At 38.4% G+C, this 26,570-nt stretch overlaps 1 protein-coding gene and 1 long non-coding RNA gene across 3 annotated transcripts; one reads left to right on the forward strand and one right to left on the reverse strand.

Annotated features, from left to right (window-relative positions):
- Positions 1-1,005: 1,005 nt before the first annotated feature.
- On the reverse strand, positions 1,006-24,740 carry xpo5 (exportin 5). Its single transcript, XM_088350898.1, has 33 exons — positions 24,529-24,740; positions 24,025-24,146; positions 23,871-23,943; positions 23,662-23,799; positions 22,499-22,681; positions 22,385-22,411; positions 18,482-18,667; positions 18,336-18,412; positions 18,234-18,266; positions 18,060-18,150; positions 17,584-17,667; positions 17,092-17,217; positions 16,929-17,019; positions 16,706-16,816; positions 16,515-16,627; positions 16,277-16,432; positions 16,108-16,149; positions 14,713-14,802; positions 14,394-14,590; positions 14,196-14,298; positions 13,944-14,125; positions 13,761-13,861; positions 13,555-13,651; positions 13,341-13,477; positions 12,878-12,975; positions 12,732-12,778; positions 12,502-12,611; positions 8,548-8,607; positions 7,728-7,819; positions 7,529-7,636; positions 4,254-4,391; positions 2,962-3,126; positions 1,006-2,456 (listed from the first exon to the last, which is right to left on the reverse strand). Exons 1-33 carry the CDS (start codon positions 24,628-24,630, stop codon positions 2,307-2,309), a joined length of 3,630 nt encoding a protein of 1,209 aa, XP_088207024.1. The 5' UTR covers positions 24,631-24,740; the 3' UTR covers positions 1,006-2,306.
- On the forward strand, positions 12,712-17,432 carry LOC148353637 (uncharacterized). Of its 2 annotated transcripts, none has more exons than XR_015852402.1 (4): positions 12,712-12,982; positions 13,599-13,663; positions 13,747-16,452; positions 16,510-17,432. It is a non-coding gene; the product is annotated as an uncharacterized LOC148353637 (long non-coding RNA). The 2 variants fall into 2 exon arrangements; XR_015852401.1 differs by having other exon boundaries at positions 13,747-16,446.
- Positions 24,741-26,570: the final 1,830 nt, after the last annotated feature.

A 26,570-nucleotide genomic window follows, 5' to 3' on the forward strand; every position in this document is an offset into this window, starting at 1 on the left:
TATTTTGTTATTTGAATGTTAAAAATAGCAGCATGGGATTTATTTATCTTTTAAAAAAACTAAACCAGACAAAAACAAGGAAAATAAAAGTGAGAAGAAAAAAAAGAAGGAAAAAAACAAACAAAAATCGCAAAAAAAAAAACCACACACAAACATTTTTGGACCATGGCCAACCCAAATGCCCAAACAAGTTAAGCACCTCGGCACCTAAGTTGGTTATGCCTTCGTCCCCCCAGATGAAACGGGACACAAGAAAGCGGCCGAGGCACTCTGGTCAGGGTGACACAACACACTCTTCTGTTTAACAGCAGGGCCCGACAGCTTTCACTGGTTTACCCCTGCCGCATTATACTGTGTCCTGCCCATCTTTAGAACGCGTCCACAATCCCACTATCCTTTCACAACACCTCTCCACTCCTTCCTATCACCAACAAGAGTTCTAGCTTCCTTTATATTTAGACCTTCTTCCTGCAGTGCACTCATAACACTATCCATCCACGTCAATCGCAGCCTTCCTCTTGGTCTCCTTCTATTTACTTCTGCTCTGTAGATCCTCTTCAACATTCGCTCCTCATCCATCCTCTCCATGTGTCCAAACCAACTGAGTAATCTCTTATCCACACGCTTGCTCAGTTCCACTACTACTCCAGTTCTGTCTCTTACAATTTAATTTCTCAATCTATCCAATCTTGTCACTCCTAACATACTCCTCAAACACTTCTCAAAAACATTCTATTTCCTTCTCAAATCTGCGTTCAATGCCAGAATTTGAGAAAAAAATATTCGTGATTGTGAATTAATGTTTTACAGGATACCAGCAGACAATCACACAATCACTATGAGTAGATTATTTTACACATACCACTAATTGTGGGTGCCTTGCATCCTTATATACAACTGCAAACTAATAGTTTGTATCAGTGGAATAGTGGTTATCACAGCAGTTTTAAGGTTTAAACTTAGTCTTGGGGGGAAAAAAAAATGAACAAGCCTACATTGATAACAGACGGTACAGATATTTTTCTGTTGAGGAATGATTATATTTCACCAACACAAACTGCATCATGTACAAAATTATGCACAATCCAAATATGACATGACACAATATTTAAAAAAAGTCACTGTTTAACTGTTAAATGCAAAATTCAAAATATTTAACCCCAAGGCAGTTTCTTAAAATGTACCTATTAGATTCCAATAATCGGGGGGGAAACAAAACATATATATTGTTTGTTGAATCCGAACGCAAGCTTAATCTTTGCAAAAGCTTTCAAATCCTTTTTCTCCAAGTTGTTTTAGTGTCACAAGCAATAAACAATTACAACTGATTTACATTCGTGTTCAAGGGCCTGAGACACTTTTTCTACTACAACAGTTGAGCTCCACGATTAAAAAAAGTGAGTGGAAAAAGAAAATACAGAGTGTTAAATCTACATGAAGAAAACGAATCCCAACTTTTACAGCTCATTAAAACACGTCATATTAATACAACTTAAAGTCATTCCTCTAACAACTTGGGAATGTAACACTGTTTTTTTTTCTTGTTTTTTTTTTATGTGTACCATAAACATTTTGTTTATCGATATTAGGTATTGTTCCAACATGGTTGCGTCCAAAATGAAACAGTAAAGAATATATAACTACTTGCGGTCACAGATAAGCACTGTACATATATACAATACAGAGAAGCACAAGTACAGAAGAGCTTATTTCACCATTAATTAATTCATTTGGGAAGATTCCTAAGACGTATTCATGAAGAGAGATGACCCAAAAGTTCTCTTTGATAATTCCGTAATTGTCATTGTTAAAAAGAAATGAAGCAACCATCCTTTGTTGAACTACAATACATTAATGATAATTTTGATGCAAAAAAAATATGTAATTGCTTCTGAACTGATTAGTGCAGATGAGGTGGGAAAAATTAAAAATCAGTAACAGATGCTTTTTTTTTTTAACAGTAAAAAAAATGTATGGAATGGTGATCACAATAATAACCAGCACGCAGTGCAAAAAGATAAAGTCTAACAGCGTTGACTGCTCAAATATTTTTAACTTATTGTAGCAATATCCATAGAAAAATAAATGTGCCATTGCTTACGGAAATTTCATGTCTCGATGTACGTTACAATTCTCTTTCATCCAGTCCATTGTATTGGAAAAGGTTGAACTTTTTGGGGATGAACGTTTTGTTGTTGACCCAAAACGTTCAAAGATGACATTGATAATTAGAATTTTAAGTACAATGTTATATTGGTTGGAGCAAACCTTAGATCCTGGAGAAAAATAGTTTAGTTAAGCGGTTTCTACAAAGTATTATTCGATGGGTCAAAGAGTGCCGCTAACCCAGTCGTTTCGTCGTTGCTCAGCACATCCTGGTCAGGCTTCACCTTTTTATAGAGAGCCGGAAGATTACGGATGTGTACTTCTTTCCTGAACTGCTGGCACAGAGCTTTCTGTTGGCGAGAGAAAAGCGAGAATCCAACTAAATGTTTTTTCTCTCCGTCTAAACATAATCACTGCAGAGAATGGTTCCTCAAAATAAGGTTGGGACTAGAAAAGTTTTTGTAGTTAACTCATTCATTGCCCGGGTAGAGACATTTGAAACCTGGAAGAGATATTTAGTGCAAGCAACAAAAATTCGATGAACATTTGTTGAGAATGTTTTCCAAGAGTGAAACATGTTGGCTAACAAGAATTTTGCTTTCCAGCCCATACTCAACTCCTGCTATATAAAGAGATGCAAAATATATTTCAATGAATCTTTTGATAAACTTTGTTTTAAGATTGTCACTGAGACAATATTCTGTGGTTCTAGACCAATTTTTCAAAATTCACAAAAACAATTAATAATGTGAGAAAACATGCTTTATGAGAATTAAGTGAGTCAATGACAGTAGTTTGGCGTTTCAGTGCTGTGTAATGGCAATAACGCCACCTAAAGACCAGATGTGACATTACCTCAACTGCTCCAGCAATGAGCTTCTTGAACCTCTCCTTCTTTTTCTTCTCGCTAACCTTTTGTGGGTTGGACTCCAGCAGCCTGCTATCATAATTGTCCAGAGACTTCATATCGATGTCGGGGATTTGGTTCATCACCGCCCTTAGCTCCACGTAGCGAGGACGCTGAAGAAATATTGTACGGTTATGAAAATGAAATGATCTGCATTTATATAGCGCTTTTCAAGTCAATGACTTCCCAAAGCGCTTTACATTGTGCTTCACGTTTCCCAATAGCGGCCGTGATCTGTGCAGCCATGCAAGGTGCTACCCTGCTTATTGGGGGTTCAGTGTCTTACCCAAGGACACTTCGACATGTAACACGGACAAGCCGGGATTCAAACTGGGATCCCTTAATCCTAAAACGATCACTCTACCTCCTGAGCTACTGCTGCCGGTACGTGATTGGTCAAAGTGATGTAGATCTATTCCATCCCTCCCTACTGCCAGAGTTGGTTCTTCAAGCACTGTATAATCCCTTATTGCCAGACATACATACCAAAATAGTCAATAATGTGACTCGAAGGGGTATAAGTTCCATTGTCACAAAAGGTTAGTTTCCAACATAATCTTTTATCGTATAACACTAGAATTCAGTCAAAATGCTCTGGCTGTCGTTAGGGACTCAGTTACAATCGTAACTTTTGAAAGATCAAGTGGTAATGCTAATCAATCCATTTTTCAAATAATATAACAGGCAAACAAAGTACAGGAAGAAAGCACAAATTAGAAAGCACAACGACAGTATAGATTAGAAGGACAGTATTTGGGGAAGAAAGGCTGCAAGGACATAATTGAAGGAACGGTGATGCAACAGAATTAAAGGAAGGAAGGATTGAAAGGAATAAGGAATGAATTGAAGGAAATATAGCAGCTTGAAAGTACTAAGCAAAGTATTGAAGGAAGGATAAAAGCAAGAAAAATATAATTAAAATAAGAAAGTGGGGATAGAAGCAGAGATGTAAGGAGGTAATTAAGGAAGTACTGTAAATGAGTAAGTAAGGTAGAAGGGAAAAACAATAAGAAAGGAAGTTTTTTGAAGGGAGTCAAAAATTAAGTAAGGACAATTTTGAAGGAAAGAAGAAAGGAAACATTGATGCATTTGATTATTGAAGGATTTGTATGTATGAAAGAGGGTAAGGGAAAAGGAAGATAGTTGTAAAAAAAGAGGCAAAGAAAAAAAAAAACAATGTTTTTTGGCTCACAATATATATATTATTGTGAGCCTATATATATACATATTGGAGCCTTACTAGATTGTCATAGATTAGCATGGCCAACTGAGAGAGGCTGTTGTTGCAGAAATCGTGCTGCCCATGTGTCTGAAGGCCCTTAAGGACACAGACAAAGAACCAAGAGACTGCCTCTGGAAGAAGGTTGAATCCTGTCACCTGCACACACAGAAATGGAAAACTACATAAAACAATCTATTCTGCAGGGATGTGATTTGACCAAAGTGAAATTATCTGAAAATTAGGCGGGGGTCTGGGGGCCGCGGGCACCCAGCTAGGTCCAGGGCAGTGCCCTGGTGGGGGGACAAGTGGGGCGAAGCCCCCCGGAGCTCATGGGTTTTCCGTGTTTTTAAGTACTTTCAATGCACTCAGATGACAAAGAAATAGACAAAACAACAGCATAAATTTTCAATGTATTTTGAACTATCCCATATAAAATTACAGTTTAAGTCAACTCAAAATCAGTCACATTAAAAAACATTGGACTGCCTTTGCTTTTAAAAACTATCACTGAGAATATCATCATATCTAACTCATGTGATTACTAAGTTAACACATAAATCATGTTGAAGAGTTCAAATTTCATGAACAAATAATTGTATCATGACCAAATGAAAAGTAACTCATATTAGAACATACCACAAATGTCTTTGTTATAGCAGAAGATGTTATCTATAAATGAAAGTACTGTAGTGGGTTGTACATAATTCACCCACGGAACCGTTGTTTAGTTAGCGAGTTCCTAGGGGGACTCTTAATTCGGCCGGTTCCAGCCACTCTCGTGTTTGTTTTGTTATTGCCAGTTTAAATGTCATTAAAGCAGCTTTCGTTGGCACCTTTGTTTGACACTCCGCCTACGACTCCCGTCTCTGCTCGCTACATTGGATCACGTCGGGGTCACCAACATTTGTAGATAATTCCTTCTCTAACCAGTCCGATCGAAACTTGTTTTTTACGATCTTAGCAATTTCTTTAACTTGCGGAGCATCTTTGCGTTAGATCTCGGACATCTTTCTTTAAACACTCGGCAAAAACGTGTGAGAAATGAACAATGGCATACTCCTACGCCTTTATAACAAGCGCGTTTATTGGTCAACACGGAGACTTCAACCAATCGCAAGTACGTTTCATTTCAGTTACGGAAACACTAAAATGGAATGCTGTCGAGACTAAATCGTTTTTTTACCAATTAAAAAAATCGGAAATTTTAAAATTTTATTTTTGGAGATAAAAAAAGCGGAATTCCGCGAATTAGCGGAAAAATCACATCCCTGATTCTGTCATCACCAACCAGCATCATCCAACACTGTAAAATCACATCCTTTTAACTTTATCTACCACAACGAACGAGAGGTCGGCAACCACTAGGCCGCACAAAAAGAAAAAAAGTTCCCCTTGCCGTGTGCTCATACCGGATTTGTCTATATATATACACACACACACACACACACATTTATTTTTACCTAATCAAACCACAAAATTTGTGAGGTTTTACAATAGTAAATTACTGTGTTGGAGCAATGGTTGATCAGCCAACATGGTACCATGTTGTCTCCCCTTTTTTCTTACATTGAAAGAGTCATTCATTTTACAATACTGTTTTGGCTAAACTGATTCCCATAATGGTTCATTACAACCTTGTACAACTATGGGAGCAAGCACAGCTTAAACAATGTTGTACAACCATTGACCAATCACGTGCACCTTTAAGATAAAAAAAGAAGATACAACGTGGTACCGTGAGTAAAAATAGGGTGAAGATGAAAAAAAAAACAAATGCTTTTTCTTTTGTTATCCAGATCCCTGGTGGTCTAATGATAAAGTACCATATTTTGCGCACTATAAGGCGCACCTAAAAGCCTTTTTTTTCCCAAAAGCTGACCATGCGCCTTATAATACAATGCGCCTTATCTATGGATCAATATTAAGTTGCAAAAACTTGCAACTAATGCAAGCAACCGCAGACTAGATTTTCCCCTGAATGCGAAGTATCCGCGGTGTATGCTGGGATTTATATACCAGCGTTTCATTGGCTAACCAATGTGTCAATCATCATTTGAATCGATCACTATTGGCTAATGATTCGGAGGTAAAGGGGGCGGATCCTTTTTATTATTTACAGGCTCGCATAGGCTAAAGGGACAAAACAAAGCCTGCGATTGGCCGAAAAAGATGAATGTGAATATGAATAGCATGTTGGGTTGAACTATGGCATAGAGAAATCAGTATTTTACTATTCTGTATTTGTAAATTTTTACTCTCCTGGATTTACTACACTCACGGATGTAGGAGGACCATGGTTGCACATTATTATTGAACGCAATGACTTCGGTGAGCTACTCCGGCTATATATTTTCCCAGTATCTTGTTTCAGACTGAGTTCGATGTTTCTGTGATGAGTCTATTTTTAAATTAAACTCAATTCCAAGTGTTTATTGTCATATGCACGGTAAAGTTGAAAATAGAAATAAGGAATGGTTGGCATTTCTTGAATTCCAAGACTAACCTTCCGAATGATATTTGGAACGATGCATTTGAGTGACATCGTACGGACACTGTTTACGTACATGTCTGAGACACGTATTTCCTTCTTTGCAAGCTTTCGGAATGTTAAGGGGGTAATAAGTTTGACTGAACTATCTGTTTTGTCAACATTCCCATTGTAGCGCCTTATAATCTGGTGCGCCTTATGTATGGGAAATATAGGACCAAAAACTACTTTTTGGGGGTGCGCCCTATAACCCAGTGCGCCTTATAGTGCGGAAAGTCTTAGGCTAATTAATACTATTGTCAAAATTGATATGGAATTGTCACTGATATCAACGTTGTAAATCATATGCAATGAGACAGGACATCGCACTTGAAGGTAAAGATGTAACAAGGACTTTAAAGAGAAAAAAGAAGGGAGACTATGAGAATATAAGGCAGAAAAAATGTTTACAATGTAGTGCTAAGAGACTGGCCCGAGTTATAATAAAGTGCATTGTTTGCGAATACGGATTACTGCATCGTAGCAATCGCAATATGAAAAGAATAAAACATTTATCAACAACAAAAATAAGTCACAGGGTACATATTTTTGATTTCGTGCAATATCATTTAGTAGCAAAAAAAATAAAAATAAAAAAGTTAGAGTGGTGATAGCCTGTTTGTCCTTGTTTGAGGGACCTATAGCGCCTAACAGAGGGCTACATTACTAATGTTATTAGTGGGCCGAGACTCGAGAATATTATCACACAGTAAACCGGTCTGTGTACAGAAAAGGTTGCCGACCACTGATTTCAAGGATGTCTTACCTGCCGCAAAAGAGTCCAGCAGATGATAGAAGCTGTTCGGTGACAGTACGTAGCATCCCTCCATGACAGCGAAGTAAAAGAAAATGACAATAGAGTCATGTAGATGTTCTAGGTTCAGAAAAAAAGTGAATGAGTCAGGTGTTCAGCGTGTTTAAGAAGATAGGCTCTTTTTGTTTGAAATAAAGCCATCAGCTCTGACCTCATCCTTCATGAAGCTTTTTCCTATCTCTGTGAGATCGTCGGTGGCCGGGGCAGTGGATGACGACTGTGTTGCATCAATCATTTCATCGTCTGCCCAACGCACATAAGTGAGTACTGTTAGTATGTATTTTATACAGTTGTGGAAATTCCAAAATATGCCCTTGCACAATAGTATTGCCTTTTACACGCTGGTTAACTACTGTTAAAAGAAAATAACTCTGAATGTTTAATTGATGAATATGCTTGATGGCTGTTGAGATTGTCGTTTTTGTTTTTGCTGCTGTTGGTGTCGGTGTATTTGTTCAGACCAAAGACAATCAACTTTGGCCTGGACGGATCTATCGACACTAACAAAGATGTTATATAATGAAATTGTGAATATGCTTGATTGCTAATATGTTTTTCGAGAAGGTTTGTTCAAACCTCACATTGTGTTTGCTGTTAATAACATCATATTGGAATATAATATTGTGAATGTGCTTGATTGCTGTTGTGATTGTCATGATTGTTTTTTTGTTATTAGTGTCAATAAATTTAATTAAAAAAAAAATTCCAAAATAAGAATGATTTTTCTGTGGTACACGGCACATTAATACTATTGATTATTGTTTATGCAAAATAACGCCCTTTCAATACACCCTTCTACGTGGCCGGCTATAGGTGATTGGTCATTACGCTATACGTTACTCAACAAATACTTCTTTTTGGTCTGGCCATTATATACAAACAAAAAATAAAAAGCCAAATAACTGCACTTCTTTAAGGTTTGTTTAACTAATGGTTGTAGTGCTAAATGTGAAAACATTAATGATTCTCACCCTCCATTTCATCCTTATTAGCAGCAGGTTCTGGCACTTTTCGGGAAATGCAACATGCAACTGAAAGCACAAGTACAATTTTATCACCAAAACATTGTGGCACACTCACACTAAGGCCATCGTCCTGCGCAATCGAAACATGCGTCTGAGCACGACACGGATCCCCAGTTGGGCACTCTTGGGAGAGGTGGGCTTGAGCACCGTACGATTAACCGCTTGTGCAGATAGCCACGGGAGTATCTCTGCACGAAATCTAACAAGGACATCACGTATGCACGTAAATAGCGAGCGACCAAAGCTAGAAAAAAAAGGGTTATGCTACTGTGTTATTGAGTTCACTCTCCATTTCGCAGCTGAGACGACTAAAAAAACCGTCCGCCTATAATGAAGTCCTTTTGTTTTGTGTGAATCCACATGGGGATGCATATTTCAGAGGCAACTGGGCACAGACAGCTTTTGGTAGAGTAACGGGAGTGCGAGACGAAAGGGGAGAAGGGAAAGTCTGGCTTAAGCATGTGTGAGTCCACCCTTGCTCACGAAAGCCACACCCCAACAAGGAAACACACATTTTACACAAAAACACCAACCTCAAAAACATCCAAAATTTAAATGTTACTGTTATACATTTACCGTATTTTCCGCACTATAAGGCGCACCTAAAAGCCTTTATTTTTTTCAAAAGCTGACCATGCACCTTATAATACAGTGTGCCTTATGTATGGATCAATATTGAGTCGCAGGGTCTCGCAACTAAGGCAAGCAGTCGCCGACTCGATTTTCCCCCGTAGGTAAAGTAGTCCGGGTCTATTGCTGACAGACAGACAGACCTATCTATATATATAGATATATATATATACATATATCTATATATATAGATATATATATAGCAGCGTTTCATTTGCTAACCAATGTGTCGATCATTTGAATCAGTCACTATTGGCTAAAGTTATTCGGAAGTAAAAGAGGCAGGTCCTAGTTAGCATTTACAGGCTCGCATAGGCTAAAACGGGGAAAAACAAAGCCTGCGTTTGGCAGAAAAAGATGAATGTGAAACACACGTTTGGTTTCTCTACGGCCTGGAGAAAACATTTTTTACTTGTCTGTATTTGTAAACAGGAATTATGGGGCTGAACAGGCAGCTAGGAACAGGCAACATCCATCGATGTGGAGATGCTTCGAGGCGGATTTTTAAATTTAATTTGTCGGCATTATTGCGCGTTTTGGAGTATGTAAATATTTTACACGGTTGGAATTACTACACTCCAGGTTGTGAAAGGATCACGGTTGCGTATTATTGAGCATGATGGCTGCAAGCAGACTTTGGTGAGCTACCCCGGCTTTATATTTTGCAGTACTGTATCTTGTTTAAGACTGATATTGATGTTTCTATGATGAGTCCATTCTTAAATTCAATTCAAAGTGTTTGTTGTCATATGCACAGGAGAGAATCGCGTTTCCCTGCACAATGACATTCTTACTGAGCTGCCAACACAGTTGCCAGTGAAAAATAAAATAGAAACCAGGAAATGGTTGCCATTTCTTGAATCCCAAGAGTTTAACCTTCCTAATGATATGTGGAATGACGCATTTGAGTGATTCGTGACATCGTACAGACACCTTGTCTAAGACAACTACAATAATCCCTCGGTTATCACGGTTAATGGAGACCAAAACCACCTGCAAAAAGTGAAAATCCGCGAAGTAGCGACACCCCTTCCAAAATGCTTAAAAGATAAATAAAATCAATTATTTTTAATTATTTCATTTTATTATTATTTTTTTTAGACCCACGAAGCTCTGAACCCGCGAATGCCGAACCGCGAAGTAGCGAGGTCCCACTGTATTTGATTCTTTGCGAGCAGTCGGAATGTTAAGGGGTTAAATAAGTTTGACTGAACTATCTGACCGTTTTGCACTATGTTTGTTCACTGCTCAAACAGACACCGCACAAAAAAACTGAAAACTCGTGCCAACACTACCTCATACGAATATAATGTTACTCATGTCTTGTTCTTGCACATGTCGACTGCACTACGTTTAATGCTCAAATTGCACAATGTCTGACCATTTCCTTTTTCTGCACTATGATGTCTACGCTTGCACCAATGTATATCAGGGATGTGATTTGACCAAAGTGAAATTATCTGAAAATTAGGCGGGGGTCTGGGGGCCGCGGGCTCCCAGCTAGGTCCAGGGCAGTGCCCTGGTGGGGGGACAAGTGGGGCGAAGCCCCCCGGAGCTCATGGGTTTTCCGTGTTTTTAAGTACTTTCAATGCACTCAGATGACAAGGAAATAGACAAAACATTAAATTTTCAATGTATTTTGAACTATCCCATATAAAATTACAGTTTAAGTCAACTCAATCAGTCACATTAAAAAACATTGAACTGCCTTTGCTTTTAAAAACTATCACTGAGAATATCATCATATCTAACTCATGTGATTACTAAGTTAACACATAAATCATGTTGAAGAGTTCAAATTTCATGAACAAATAATTGTATCATGACCAAATGAAAAGTAACTCATATTACAACATACCACAAATGTCTTTGTTATAGCAGATGTTATCTATGAATGAAAGTACAATAATCATAGGCCCTACAGTAAAGTGTTGGTGTAATGTACACATGAAAATCTATTATTGTAATTGTTAAATATTTATGGCCATTTTTATAACGTTATAATATTTTCGAAAAAAATGGGAAAACTGTCAAATAAATTTGAAAAGTTTACCACCTACCTCAAAATTCACGATTCTATCAGCAACTGGTACAGGTTTTTGGGGTGGATCACGTCTCTCTATTACCGCTTCCGTTTGTGGTGTCAATAAGGGATGGAGGCCTTAAAGTTTTGGAGTTTTCGTTTGGGCACCGAAACTACCAGCGATGGAATAATTTGTTGTTCTTGACTGGAGTTCTTTCACGTGTTTTTTGCTCTTTGCGTGACTTTCAAGAGCTTTGAAACCTCTCCCACCATAGTCGATGGTATCATGGCATCAAATGCAAAGCGCTTTCCCGGCACGATCGATCTTCCGAATAAAGTCACTGAACAAATTCGTCACAGTCTTCTTTCCAACATTTGTAGATAATTCCTTCTCTAACCAGTCCGATCGAAACTTGTTTTTTACGATCTTATCAATTTCTTTAACTCGCGGAGCATCTTTGCGTTCGATCTCGGACATCTTTCTTTAAACACTCGGCAAAAACGTGTGAGAAATGAACAATGGCATACTCCTACGCCTTTATAACAAGCGCGTTTATTGGTCAACACGGAGACGTCAACCAATCGCAAGTACGTTTCATTTCAGTTTCGGAAACACTAAAATGGAATGCTGTAGAGACGAAATGGTTTTTTTTACCAATTAAAAAATCGGAAATTTTAAAATTTTATTTTTGGAGATAAAAAAGCGGAATTCCGCGAATTAGCGGAAAAATCACATCCCTGGTATATGCTGACTATTTTTGCACCATGATGACTTTGCACCAAATGCAATATTGCACAACCGTTACGATACAACGTTATCACGACAACCCTGTATGTAACATCCCACATGCCGACATTCTTGTGTAAATACCATGTAAATTATAACTATAGCCTTATTCCCATTGTTTTATAACATTATCTTCTCTGTTCCTTTATCTTCTTGCTCATACCCCACTATGTGTAAAACTGGAGTGTCATGCCCAATTTCGTTGTCACAATGTTAGCCCATTTGTAACAATGACAATAAAGGTATATTCTATTCTATTCTATTCTATTGTTGATGTTCCCACTGTAGCGCCTTATAGTCCGGTGCGCCTTATGTATGGGAAATATGACAAAAAAATATTTTTGGGGCGTGCGCCTTGTAGTGCAGAAAAGACGTTAGTTTGGTGTGGAGCTTTTTTTAAATGAACAAAGGAAAATAAATATTATATCTTATAAGATAGTAGGGCAGAAAAGAAACTTACTGATGAAATCCAACACGTCTCTAGTGAGAAGGCGCACCAGATGCTCCTCCAACATCTCCTCTGTCACCTGACTCTCCTGACACAATACCTCTTCCTCTTCAGCCTCACCACTAACAACAAATACAGTACTGTGTGTTAATCAATTTGAAAGATATACATGAACACTGCACGATAATTTAACAAATCTTGAACACTGCGCGATAATTTAACAAATCTCGTCACAGGCTTACTTGACAGTAGTCCTCTGGATAATGACTTGCCACTTCATGTTTAAACGCTAAAGACAGATATAAAAGAAATATAAAAGAAATATAATAACGATGAGCACTAGGTTTTGCAGACACTTTATGATTTATTCTATATTCAAGTATAAAACCTGCAGAATATAGCTGAACAGCGGACCAAAGAGGGGGCAGAGAAGACTCTCGTTGTATTCTACAGGACAAGACAGCACCAACAGCCTCAAAAACCAGCTTAAAAGGTGGCTAAGGAACTGTTTAGATTCTTGTTAAAAATGTACTTGTCATTGATGTGTGCAATCATATTGAAAAATAGGCCCATGTAATAAGACAAATTCAATAACTGCCTTCACAGTTTGAGATTTGAACACTAATGTATCCATTGATGAAGTCTCTTGAGTGTCTAAACAATAATCAACTTATCAGTAATGTTGGTAATACCTGTAACATTATAGATGCATGGTGTTTAAAATAATTTCATATCATTTTGTGGCAAAATGCTACAGCCTGACTGTGAACCTATAGGATCTATACAAAGATTGTGTATGTTAAAAAAATGTAAGCATATTAAGAACAACAAAACTAAGAAAAAGAGGATATGAAACACAGGGCGAAGTCTATAGTCTGGCACATGGTCAAGGGAGGAAAATGTTGATGAGGATATCTCCCCAGCCAGCCCCTCAATTTTGTAGAACTCTTGCTGCAGGGAAAGACCTGCATTTCCCAGGATTTGGAAACTGCAGAATACAAAAATGGTTGCAAATATATACAAATCAAGACTGTGACATACCAAAACAGTCAAAGCATTATCTACCAATTGTCATATAGCTGGGTAAAAAAGAACTGCATTCGTTCCAGGTTGGTTTTAAAGGAAGGAGCGTCATATGCATCCTTGAAAGGAGGAGACAGACCTGGAGAATAGGGTAAATTTATATTTTATTATATACGCATGTTTCGTCACCCAAACAAATCAATGTAAATCCTCAATATAATGTAATTCTGACAGTAGACAACACTCACCAAGAACCTGAGTCCGCTCTACATCCTGCATTTCATGTGCTCTGGTAAAAGTTTCACTCAGTCGAGCTTTGTTCTCAGGCATAAACAAACTGTTCAGAGTTCTGTGGGGAGATTAACAAAAAATGTCACAATCCTAAATTTGATTGCAAGGAGAAATACTACCACATAGACCCCAGCAAATACTTCACAAGAGCAAGAAGGTTGGGCAGGAAAACTAAAAACTGGGCAGCGCATGGGTTTCTGTAGATGGGAGAGCCGGACGGAGAGTGACCCACAAAGAAGCCTCCAGCTTTGGCGGTTTCCTCATCCGCAGGCCATTGCGCCCGCCTTAGAACGGCAAGCATGGCGCTCAAACAGTAGCCCAGCTGGTAGGAGGTTGGCAATAAGACAAAGGATTGATTTAGTTCCCTGATAAAAACATGAATCAATACTTACCATTCCCCTGTGGTTGACGGTAGTTTCTTCCTCTTGCTGATGCTCATTGATGACCTGATCAGCTCCGACAAAGGATAGAAACAAGGCTGGATTGGAAAGTACTCTGGGAGCCAAAACAATACAAATGGTCAATTAAATAAAAGGTTGCAATAGAGCGACAGAACCGTAAACAAGACTAAGGTGAAAAGACTAACTCACTCCTTTAAGGTGTCTGAAGTCCAGTCAGACTTGACGCCATCCAGCAACTCGTCTATAAAAGCCTTCTGCTTTTCATAGTCCTTGAACTCGTTACTGATGAGCACCAGAGACTCGATAAGGGCACACTTTTGCATGTACGTAAGTGTGGCGTCACTGCAAATATTCTTCACATGGTTGTAAAACATGTTGAAACAAGGCTGCGAGACAAGGTGATAAAATGAATATACAGTCAACAGAAAATTGTTTTCAGAACAAAAAAAAAGAATGAAACGACCTTAAGTGACAAATGTCAATATGTTACAATTGTGAAGTGAATTACCAAAATTAACTCGGCATAATCTCTGCAAATCTTGATAATGGAAGAACAGGCATGCCTCCTCAAATGGTTAACAGCTCGGGTCCGTGGTACCTGTGATTCACCAATTGTACTTTTCAATAATTAATCCGCATTATGCACAAGAGGCAGTTACAGTCAAACCTCTACATACGAACACCTCTAAGAATTTCGATATACAAGATTTATTTTGAACAAAAACCTTGCTCGACATACAAGGGGAAATTCAAGTTACTAACATTTCCATAGGATACCAATAGCTCGTTAGCATCAGCTCATCCCCGTTACCACACGATCTTCCTAGCATCAGACATCTGATCCAGCACATTTGGTTATTCTACGCAGCAAGTTTGTTTTGATCATAATGCATCTCCTTTTTGTAGCTTTTTGGGACACTCTCCTTGAGTTGTAAAAAAAGGTGAATTATGTCAATTGAAACAAAATGGGAAATAATAAACAATCATGAGGATGGTGGTCATGTTAGTGACCTAGCTAAGCAGTATGATAACACCTCTCATTTGAACGATATTGAAGCAGAAAGATGCCATCAAGATTATAGAGCCGACCAAGGGCGTGATTGTCTTTTTAAAATTGTGAATCACTATTCATTACAAAAATTGAGACTTTTGTTATTGTTGATACTCGACAGGGAGCTTGCAGAGATACCTTAATGGAGAGCAGAAGTCACAGTCTATCGATAAAGCCCTACAACTTAAAGCAGATTCAGCAAGGGGGAGTCATAATCGGGTACAACCAGGATGGATTTTTAGGCAGGCCTTGGCTGGTTTGTGAAATTCAAGAAAAGGACTTACATACATTCTGATACGGAAAGGGAAAGCCGCGAACGCTTCACTAAATTAAAATAAAATAAAGTATGCTGTAAAATTATTAGGTAAATTTCATTCTAAGCGCACAGTAAGAGATTTGGTAACATCAAGTCTCTTGAACCCGGTCACTCAGTCACTCCTCACGTACCGGACTGAAACCACATTACTGTTTTGATAGTCCCTTTGTTGTGGTCACTCGATGTTTCCACGCAAGTAAATCGTGGAATTACTAAGACAATTGATAAATGTTACCAATTATTTTTAGTTGAAACAAATATAAATCTTAATATGCTTACATTTTGAAACTTTGGAAAATTTTATTTAAGATATTTAATATTAATTAAGGTCTTTTTTTTTTTTTAAAGAATTGAATGCCTATTAGGACTTTTGAAGGATCCGCGTGAACCCTGGGCCAGAAAAGAATTAGTTTTCAATAACAGTATTTCATATATGGAATTTAGCCCATTGCAGGAGACAGTCGAAATACAAGCATGACCCAGGAAGCCCATACGTAGAGATATCAGTGTATTGTTATTTTGTGAAGATGACTCACCTTAATTTCTTGGTCTGCCCCAAACACAACTGTTTCAAACAGCTGGAAACCCAAGAACAGAGGGAGAAAATGATTTAGTAACTTTTATATGTAACCATATGTGGAGGTTGCTTCTAAGCATGAGTAGAGTTACTTTACAACAATATCCCCCTCAATATCTCAAACTAACCTTGCTAAGCACTTGAGGCAGGAACTGCGGTCTGTGCTTGACGAAGGGGAAAAGAGTGGATACATAGGTGAGCAGGCAGGAAACGATGAGAGGATCTTGGGTGTTATAGCTCAGCACAGCCTGCAGCAGCTCCATACTGGTGTCCACGGGCAACTTCTACTCATTTGCAGGTAAAAGTATTGTGCTTTTATATGTGACCAACAACTATCCTTTCCCATTTACCATCCGTCAAGGTTACCTGCTCCTCAAGACACTTCAAGACCCGGGGCACTACGCACTCCATGAACACAGACACGGCATCCCATTCAAGCACTGGAGTGGAGAAAAGTGAGGATAGCTCCTCGCTGCCAGCTGGAGTAGATGTGCAAGAAGAGAATGTCACACCTGACACCTTTGGGATTTCTCTGACCACTCATCAGAAAAACATACGTGAAACATTGCTGAGCTGGTTTTGCAGCAGCGTGGCTGCCATCTGAAAAGCCTCCAAGGGAATGAGGGGACACACAGATCTTATGCCCTCTCCTAGTTGAGCACGGAACGCTGAAGGAGGAAAGTTATAATATATATATATATATATATATATATATATATATTCAATGATGTATATAAATTGACACAGGTGCTAACATTTCAACAGAAAAAAAACACGTACAGATAAAGAAAGTGTTGAAATCCTCATCACCATCAAAGTCCATACGTGAATACTGACAACTTGGATGATCATTCCTGCTGGGAAAACCCCTCTGGACAGGAAAACAAATCGCATCAACAGCCACACTTGTCTCTAAAAGACTTAATAATTACAAAACACTAACCTTGATGAGGTTGTTAACGGAGGTTTTGAGGAACTGGATGGCCATATCAAGAACAAAGGGTTCTTTGGAGAGCGTCTCATGTTTGAAGATGGAAGCCCACAGACCCATGGTATATGATCTCAGATACTGATGAGAAACGAAATGTAAAAATCCTGATTCTCACGATACACAAATCACCAATTTCAAAACCGACGTAAACTGTGCCAATTGTAAATATTTTTGTGCCTCAATTTCCACCATTCGCTATTTTGTTCTTTATATGTTGAACAGTTCAAAAATTTTACTATACTCACTTTGGAAGATGACACCGAGAAATATTAAACAAATGCTCCTTTAAGGTACATTGTATCTAACTAAACCCAAAAATTATTCCACAATTCAAAAAACATTTCACAGAAATGTTTGAATTTGTAACCGTTTTTGATACAAGACCACTGAATTGTCAGAACTTTTTAAATTTAAATTTAACATTTTAGCAAATAATTTCCTTACCAGGCTGGAGTGTGTTGTGAAAGCCAACAAAGCTTCCAAGTATTTGCCAAGGTTTGCAGGAACATCCACTTTGCAATCAGAACCCTGTGAATACATAAGATGATATACAAGTGATCAATCTGGAGTCTGTGTTGAGTTTTAAAAATAATTTAAACCAAACATAGAAGCTGAAAAAAGGTTTGAACCGACTGGAAATTTATTTCATCAAGGGCTGTTGACAAAACAATATGAAAAATGGGATGACAAGCTTAGAAGAGTTGACAAGAGCTTGACCAAATAAATTTGATCTAAAATGGGGAGTTGGTAATAGGAGTGTAATTTCTGAATCACTAAAAATCTTGTCACTTATCATAACCCACTAAAAAGGAGCCTGAGTGGAATGATTATGTTTTTGAGCTTCAGACTGTTATTAGGATACAAAGAACTAAAGACCTTAATTTTAACAAGGCCTAAGAACATATGACTTGTATACACACCACCAGTGAAATGAGATGATTTCCCAGTGCACGTATCACCTGACACAGCCTCTTGAGGAACATGTAACGTCGCTCCACTATGGCAGCTGCTCTACAATACATGAACACAGTTACCATTGTTGTAATACAGAAAACACCTAGTGTCCTACTTTGGCAGTAGTAGCAACTACTTACTGGTTTTCCGTAGATACCGGCCCATCAACTGACCTGGGAGAAGACAACCAGGTTGAAGGAGCCTCAAAAAGCTTAAGAGGGGTAACAACAAAATGCACTCACTGAGCTGCAGTCAGAATATAATTTATGGCGATGTCATCAAACAGCAGCATAAACGGCTTTCTTTCCTCAAGCCTACCCTGTGGAATAAAAGCAAGCAGTGATAAGATGTATAAAAAAAGTTATTACAACACACATTAGTGTGAAACCTTGCGGCTGACGGCGATAAGAAGGCACTCTGCTGCCTCCAACTGCAATTCTGGCTCGCTCAGCAGAAGACAAAAGCTCTCCAGCAGACGGCAGTTGCCAGACGTGATGAACACCAAGGACACCCAGTCGATGTAGCCGGCGAGGGTGCTCATGGTTGCAACGGCCACTCTGCAGTGCGCTCTAGCCTAAAACAACCACACAAAATGTCCTTCATGAATGACATTTCATTATACTGAAAGTCCATTCCCAAATCCTGTAGAGTGAATAGTTGACGTTTTCACTGTTTTTTAACGGAAGTGATAACTTAGTACATTATTTTATATCGCAAAAAAGAACAGTGGTTAACTTCTACCTTCATTTACAAGTTTTTAAAATAAAAGATACACACAAGACCAATAATCTCGGTTTTGCAGAGGATATCGCCAGATTGGCAGCAGAAGAACAGGAACGCATAGATCTGGTCAATCGCCTGGACTAAGCATTAACCCAGTATGGGATGGAAATCAGCACAGAGAAGCCTAGCAATAATGACCAATGGCTGAAATTTGCTAGGTTAAATTATTAAGTATGAAAGCACAGATCTAGAAGCAGCACAACCCGGGAGAAAGAAAGTCAGCAGACAAATAATTTGGAATTATTCAAAAAGTATTGATGGACAAAAAATAATTAGCATCAGATGATTCAGATCTTTTTAAGCCAGCAGAGAAGGCCTGGAGGCTTTTATTTCAGAGCTCAGCTGGAAAATAAAGAAAACAAAATCATCTTCAGGAATTGTTTCCTACATTAGAGGGACAACTGTATGAACAATGATAAGATCCAACTTGTTCAGTAGATAGATTTTATGTTTGGTCTCGTCTCTGACGTCGCCTAATAAATGCGCTGAACGATTTATAATTCATCACGTTTTTCGAAGATTTACCAAGATTTGCTCTCATTAGCAACTTATCAGTCACACTGATCCCTCAAAGAGAAAAAGAGATGGGGGAAGGAAAATGTGTCTCTTCCCACTTAATTGGACGCCACATATGTATACACCTTCTTCTGCATTCCTAAGTATTTATTCCAGAAGCAATTCATCAACAAAATAATTCTCTCTCTCTTTGTGATGGGTTGATGTGAGCGTCTCGGGTGAAATGAGCAGATGTGATGATCAAATTGTAAAACGTGGTGATAATAAGTTTGCAGAAATGTTCAGGGGAAGAATACAGATTTCATACCTAGGATGTTGATACTAATTCAAAGGTTTATATCAGCTTAATAAGCTATGGAAATTATTTTCTCAATAACTCTGATGGTTATATTTATATAAAAGGATTTAGATGTATCATTAGCAGTATTAGAAACCTTCCTGGAAAAACTTAGTTACAGCAACAAGTTACCCATAATACCCATTACTAATACCCAAAAGTAGAGCGTTACTCTGAAACTATCTAGTTATACAGTGCATCCGGAAAGTATTCACAGCACAGCACATTGCTTATTCCCTTTTACATACTTATTATAGGCTCATAAAGTAGTAAAAAGAAATGTACATAATACGTTATTTTGTTTGGTGAAACTGTTTAAGATTGCGTTGAGAAAATAATAATAAAACAAGTAAAGTGAAAACCTTGGACATAATAAAAAAAATAGTAATAATGGGCTGTGAGCCACAGCACGCTGCAATTTGCTTACACTTACACGCTCCTTAATGTATATACACAACACAGAATATACACACAAAGTATTTTCCTTTCTATTTTTCCATGGTGCAGTGGTTAGCACTTTTGCCTTACACGCAAAAGATCGTAGTGTGTAAGGGATCCACCCACCCATATACAGTGCATCCGGAAAGTATTCGCAGCGCTTCATTTTTTCCACATTTTGTTATGTTACAGCCTCATTCCAAATTGTATTAATTGAATCTCTTATCTCAAAATTCTACACAAAATACTCCATTATGACAATGTGAAAAAGTTTTTTTTTTATTACTTTTGAATTTATTAAAAATAGAAAACTAAGAAATCACATTTACATAAGTATTCACAGCCTCTGCTTAATACTTTGTTGATCCACCTTTGGCAGCAAATACAGCCTAAAGTCTTTTTGAATATGATCCCACAAGTTTAGCACACCTATCTTTAGGCAGTTTTGCCCATTCTTATTTGGAATAAGTCTCAAGCTCAATCAGGTTGGATGAGAGACGTTTTTGCACAGTCATTTTCAGATCTCTCCAAAGATGTTCGATCGGAGTCAAGTCTGGACTCTGGCTGGGCCACTCCAGGACATTCACGGAGTGGTTCTGAAGCCAATCTTTTGAGATCTTGGCTGTGTGCTTTGGGTCGTTGTCCTGAAAAATGAACCTTCGCCCCAGCCTGAGGTCAAGAGCGCTCTGGAGCAGGTTTTCATCCAGGATATCTCTATATATTGCTGCATTCATTTTTCCTTCTATCCTGACTAGTCTGCCAGTTCCTGCTGCTGAAAAATATCCCCACAGTATGATGCTGCCACCACCATGCTTCACTGTAGGGATGGTATTGGCCTGGTGATGAGCGGTGCCTGGTTTTCCTCCAAACATGGCGCCTGGCATTCAAACCAAAGAGTTCAATCTTTTTCTCATCAGACCTGAGAATTTTGTTTCTCATAGTTTGAGAGTCATTCAGGTGCTTTTTGGCTAATTCCAGACGGGCTTCCATGTTCCTTTCACTAAGGAGTGGCTTTCGTCTGGCCACTCTACCACACAGGCATGACTGGGGGATTGCTGCAGAGATGGCTGTCCTTCTGGAAGGCTCTCCTCTCTCCACAGAGGAACGCTGGAGCTCTGACAGAGTGACCATCGGGTTCTTGGTCACTTCCCTGACTAAGGACCTTCTTCCCCGATCGCTCAGTTTAGAAGGCAGGCCAGCTCTAGGAAGAGTCCTGGTGGTTCCAAATGTCTTCCATTTACGAATAATGGAGGCCACTGTGCTCATTGGGACCTTCAAAAGCAGCAGAAAATTTTCTGTATCCTTCCCCAAATTTGTGCCTCAAAACAATCCTGTCTCGCAGGTCTACAGACAGTTCTTTTGACTTCATGCTTGGTGTTTGTGCTCTGACATGCACACTCAACTGTGGGACCTTATATAGACAGGTGTGTGCCTTTCCAAATCATGTCCAATCAACTGGATTTACTGCAGGTGGACTCCAATTAAGCTATAGAAAGATCTCAAGGATGATCAGTGGAAAAAAGATGCACCTGAGCTCAATTTTGAGCTTCATGGCAAAGGCTGTTAATACTTATGTAAATGTGATTTTAGTTTTCTATTTTTAATAAATTCAAAAAAAAAAAAAAAAAAAAAAAAAAAAACTCACATTCTCATAATGAATTATTTTGTGAAGAATTTTGAGATAAAATATTAAATTAATACAATTTGGAATGAGGCTGTAACATAACAAAATGTGGAAAAAGTGAAGCGCTGTGAATACTTTCCGGATGCACTGTATATTAGCGTATCCACTCACATTGAAGCCGACCCCCTAAAACTTCTATAAAATAACCACAATATAAACAAATAGAAGCAAACGTGCACACCAACCCGTGTACCCTTCATATTTCTCGGCTTGTGCAGTGGTGGCTGGGGGGTGGGTTTCTGGTTTCTTTTTCTTGAATTTTGTCTTCAAATATGTGGTGTGGCTCTAAAAAATGTTTTGCTTTTTGAGTCAAAAAAGTTCCCAAACCCCTGGCAAAGGCTGTTCATTGGAATTCCCAGATATATCTAGACATTTTGGAATTTTGTCAAACGATTGGGAAATAAAATATTGATATTTTGAGTCAATAAAAATGCAAAATACCATAGACAGGCAAAACAGGTCATGATATTCTCAATCAGTTAAATGGGGAAAATTAGTTTCAATAGAAGCTTTGAAAACAAAGATTCACTTACCATTATTTCATGCTCTGGTGGCCCTTTCTAAAGAAAACAGATGTGATTGATATTTTAGACACATAATTACCGCTTTTTGCATCATTAAAACATCTTGTCAAAATAATATTTTACCAGTTGTCTGTATTCTTTGAAATTTAGATTGAGGGTATTCATTAGGAAGCTGAAAATGTTCTCCATGTTCATCGAGAGCGTCTGCTGGATGTCTCGGCGCCGCTGAAATTGCAAAGTCTGGAAGGTGATCACATCCTCTGCCAGCCTCAGCAGGATCAGCATCACCAACTCTGTTTGGGCCTCCTGTGTGAATATTTTCAGTTTTATGACTGAAGTAAAAACACTACATTTGCATTTACGACTGGTAAGGATGTTAACTTCTGGTTGATTTTCTAAAGTGTTATATTTGAATCTAAAAAACTTCCAAGTCATATAAATGGACTGCATTGGTTTAAAAATCGCCTGTTATCCCAAAAAGTGCCCGAGAAAAAACAAAATTAAACGTTGTGTGTTTAGTTAACTACTTTAAAAATAGTCTATTATATAATCATATACTTTATTACCTTATTTAATATGAATAATTTACCCGACTTGGTTGAGTTGAAAAGTGTAAAGAAATGAGCCGACGCTGTAAATAACATCACACAGTGTTTGACTGTTGGAGGTTCTATGGTCAACTATTTTAGATGTGGAAAATTTCAAAATTATTTCAGTAATTATGCAATATCTACATCCATGCTCTGTAATGCAAAATAAAAACATGATATATTCAATATTAGACATTGAGAGGGATGGGTGCCAAAAGGCTGCACTTGCCCGAGATACACTACAGAATGTGGTGCACCCACAACCCAGGCAGTTAACGGATCCGTATTTGATTTCTTGGGACAGAACGCCCACAATGTGTCTTTATGGTAATCTGATAACATTAGCTTAAGTGTGTGAAGATAGAAAAATATGAAACATTTGTCAGTGGATGGAGTAATAATACTTTGTAGTCTGTAATAGTCTGGTCTGAACAGCCCTTTAAGACTGATTGTGATTAGGGGTTGTACAAATAAACATCACTTGCCTAGACAGTGGCAAAACCTTACAAAGCGCTATGTTGACCAACTTGACTCCTTTTACAGATGTCTCATAGCATTACAAAAAATGCAAGTTTACAAACCATATTTAAATCTTAGCGGAAAGATGTTAGGACCCTATGTGAGTCCATACTGCTTTTGTGTTAATCAAGGCATAGTATATACAATTAATGCCAGGGTACACTGAATTACACCCACCCCTTCACTTGAAAGAATTTCCATCTCTGTGAGCATATTTGGCCAATTCTGAGGCCATTCCCTCTTGATCATTTCCACCACCACTCGTGAGAGACCATTTTTGATGTAGCTTTCCTCCACCAGGATGGGATGTGTACCCTAAGTGGAAACAAGGGACAAATCAAAACTCAGCAACAGTTCTAAAACAAGTGCAAAAACACCTTGCTCACTTTTGACAACAGTTGCATGGCACAGTCTTTGACCTGGACTTTCTCTTGTTGCTGCATATCGTTCCATCGGAACCTGCGATGGGAAAATAAAATGAATAGGGATTAGCATTTATAAGGAACTATTAGAGCCTTTATAGTTAAGCTTGATACTCACTTGATAACGTGTTCCAATATTTGCAAGCCAAAGTGCCTGATTACAGGTGGCTGGGCTTTGTCTGCGAGATGTAACGCGCACGGGACACACAGGAGACTTTTGTCTTTGAATTCCTCTATAAACTGTCAGAAAGTGGTGAATGAAACATATGTTAAAGTAACATTTCAAGCACATGTTGTATTTGATTCTGTACGTAACTTGGCATATAGATTAAAGGTAATATATATTTCAGTGATTGAATACAGAGGAGTAACACGTGACGCTAAAGGATTTGAATGAACGTCATGTTAGCACGAGCGGCTAACTTTAAACCATGTCAATTGCTAAACTGTCCGTGAAGAAGCCCAATTAACCAAAATTAATTATAGCCATACAGGAAGTGTTCATGTTCATACAAATAAAATGTAAAAACAGTGGAGTATTGTTTACAAGTTATTCCCTCTCAAATGAATTATATGTTTATACGCCGGTAAATCACGAGCTAGCAAGCAATAACAATGCTACCTTTAGGGCCTCCAGGCGGTATATTTGACCTGATTCCACATCCATGGTCACCTTCACAGCCTTGATAAGCTGCTCGCACATTGCAGCGACATGTCCATTCATTTTCGAAGTTTCAACGGGCTGTCTATACAAAAAGACGAGCTGTTAAACAGCAGCTACACCGTCGGAGGCAGAGAACAGCGAGTCAACGTGTTCTTAAAAAGTGACACAAACATTTTAGGAAACATTGGCTTGCCGTAGAAGGCGGCCCCTGGGATTTGTAGTTTTTTTTTTAATTGTGTTTTTGCCCATCTCTACTTTATGATTGGTTGGATCCCTCAACCACTAGGGGCACCATTTCACTTGGTGTGTCTTGGGCAAGTACAGCATGGTGGAACCCACCCCTCTCTTGGTACCTTTAGCGTGATAGGTGAATGTGCTAAACACTGCACCGCAGAAACACTTTACAGTTAAATCAATATCACAATGTATTTGTACATCACTTTCCAGACAACACATTTCAACTCATAGTGCCGTATTAAAAACGTGATGTACATTGATCTTCAAATAACGCATATATAAAAACAGTTCATATAAATAAAATAAAACGTGGGTGTGCGTTTTTGTAGGTGTCCTAAAAAGTTTTCATTGTTAAGTATGCATAAACAATGTCCAACTGAGTTTAAAGAGCTATTTTATATTTTTTTCACCATGACTATCTGGTTTTATTTTACGTTTTGCAAAGCTGTTCCGGCTGTGGAACACATTAGAGAAGAGGAGTAGAACGTGTGTTGGAGGGTAGTAGAGTTACTTTATCTCGTTGTAAGGTTTATTAAATCCAGTTATTTGTAATTTTCTCTATTATTCACGTTACAAATGGCTCTGATGGAATATACTTGAGTTCATACTATTTTTATTACTTATTCTCTATTTTTCTACTCTTTTATATGATTCTGTTTAAAAATATGCATACTTTCAGTATTCATTTTGAAGGGTACAGGAAACTCATCATGGTCTGTTTTTACAACTGCTTGACTTCTTCTAAATAAAAACAATCGTGTCACTGGGCCACGAAGAGAAAAGGGGAGTCATTCGAAGGAGTGGGTCCGTTTTTCTCCCCGCGGTTACGGTTATCAAACCTGCATCTTCCTTGACTCTCATATCAGCCAAAGATTAATATCCCAAATTAATCTGTCACTCGTCACCACAGTTTTTGTTTGTATAATGGTGAAAGTAAGAATAGGGCCGTTTCAAGTACCGTGCAAAGGTTAACCAAAACCACAAAAGAGTTTATTCGAACACGTATGAGGAATACACTTTCAGTACTTGCAAAATATAAGGAGTTTGACAGCCTGCAATGATGACAGAAGCCACAAATTGGCGTCTGCGAGTTTAAAAAGTTCCACATTTCACAAAGCACCTTTAAAGTTCAAACATTCTAAATGGGGTTTTTGAGGGTTATTGTTCTATCTTCGTTATTCATTATCCATTATCCGTTATCGGTCAGTTCATAATACGCTGCATAGCCTAGGAGCCAGGACTCTTACTCTCAGCCAAAAGGCCAAACTAAGGTCCTAGCTTTGAAGCCTTGCTGCAGTACGTTATGATTAAAATATAGACACTAAAATGTGTGGATGGCAAAGACCTATAATATGTCACAAAGAGCCAAGGAAGTAACGTCATCGCTAGGAGTGTTTTTAAACAAAGACTTGAAAGCCACAATTCACGCAATGCGTGTTGCATATGATTGTAAACAAAACAGGCCTACTCAAAATTTGAGAAGATAATCGACATTTTTTTTCCGTCAACACCAAAACCAAAAAGTTTTTCCCAAGTAATTTAAGATTCGGGTATTAGCATCGGTATTTCTTTCAAGATAAATGGTAAATGGTCTGCATTTGTATAGCGCTTTTCAAGTCAATGAAGACCTCCCAAAGCGCTTTACAATGTGCTTCACACTTACCCATTCACACACACACTCACACACCAATAGCGGCCATGCAAGGCACCGACCTGCTTACTGGGGGCATTAGGGATTCAGTGTCTTGCCCAAGGACACTTCG

This window comes from Urocampus carinirostris, chromosome 13 (assembly GCF_059441175.1).
Source record: "Urocampus carinirostris isolate Australia breed hairy pipefish chromosome 13, RoL_Ucar_1.0, whole genome shotgun sequence".
Classification (NCBI taxonomy): domain Eukaryota; kingdom Metazoa; phylum Chordata; class Actinopteri; order Syngnathiformes; family Syngnathidae; genus Urocampus; species Urocampus carinirostris.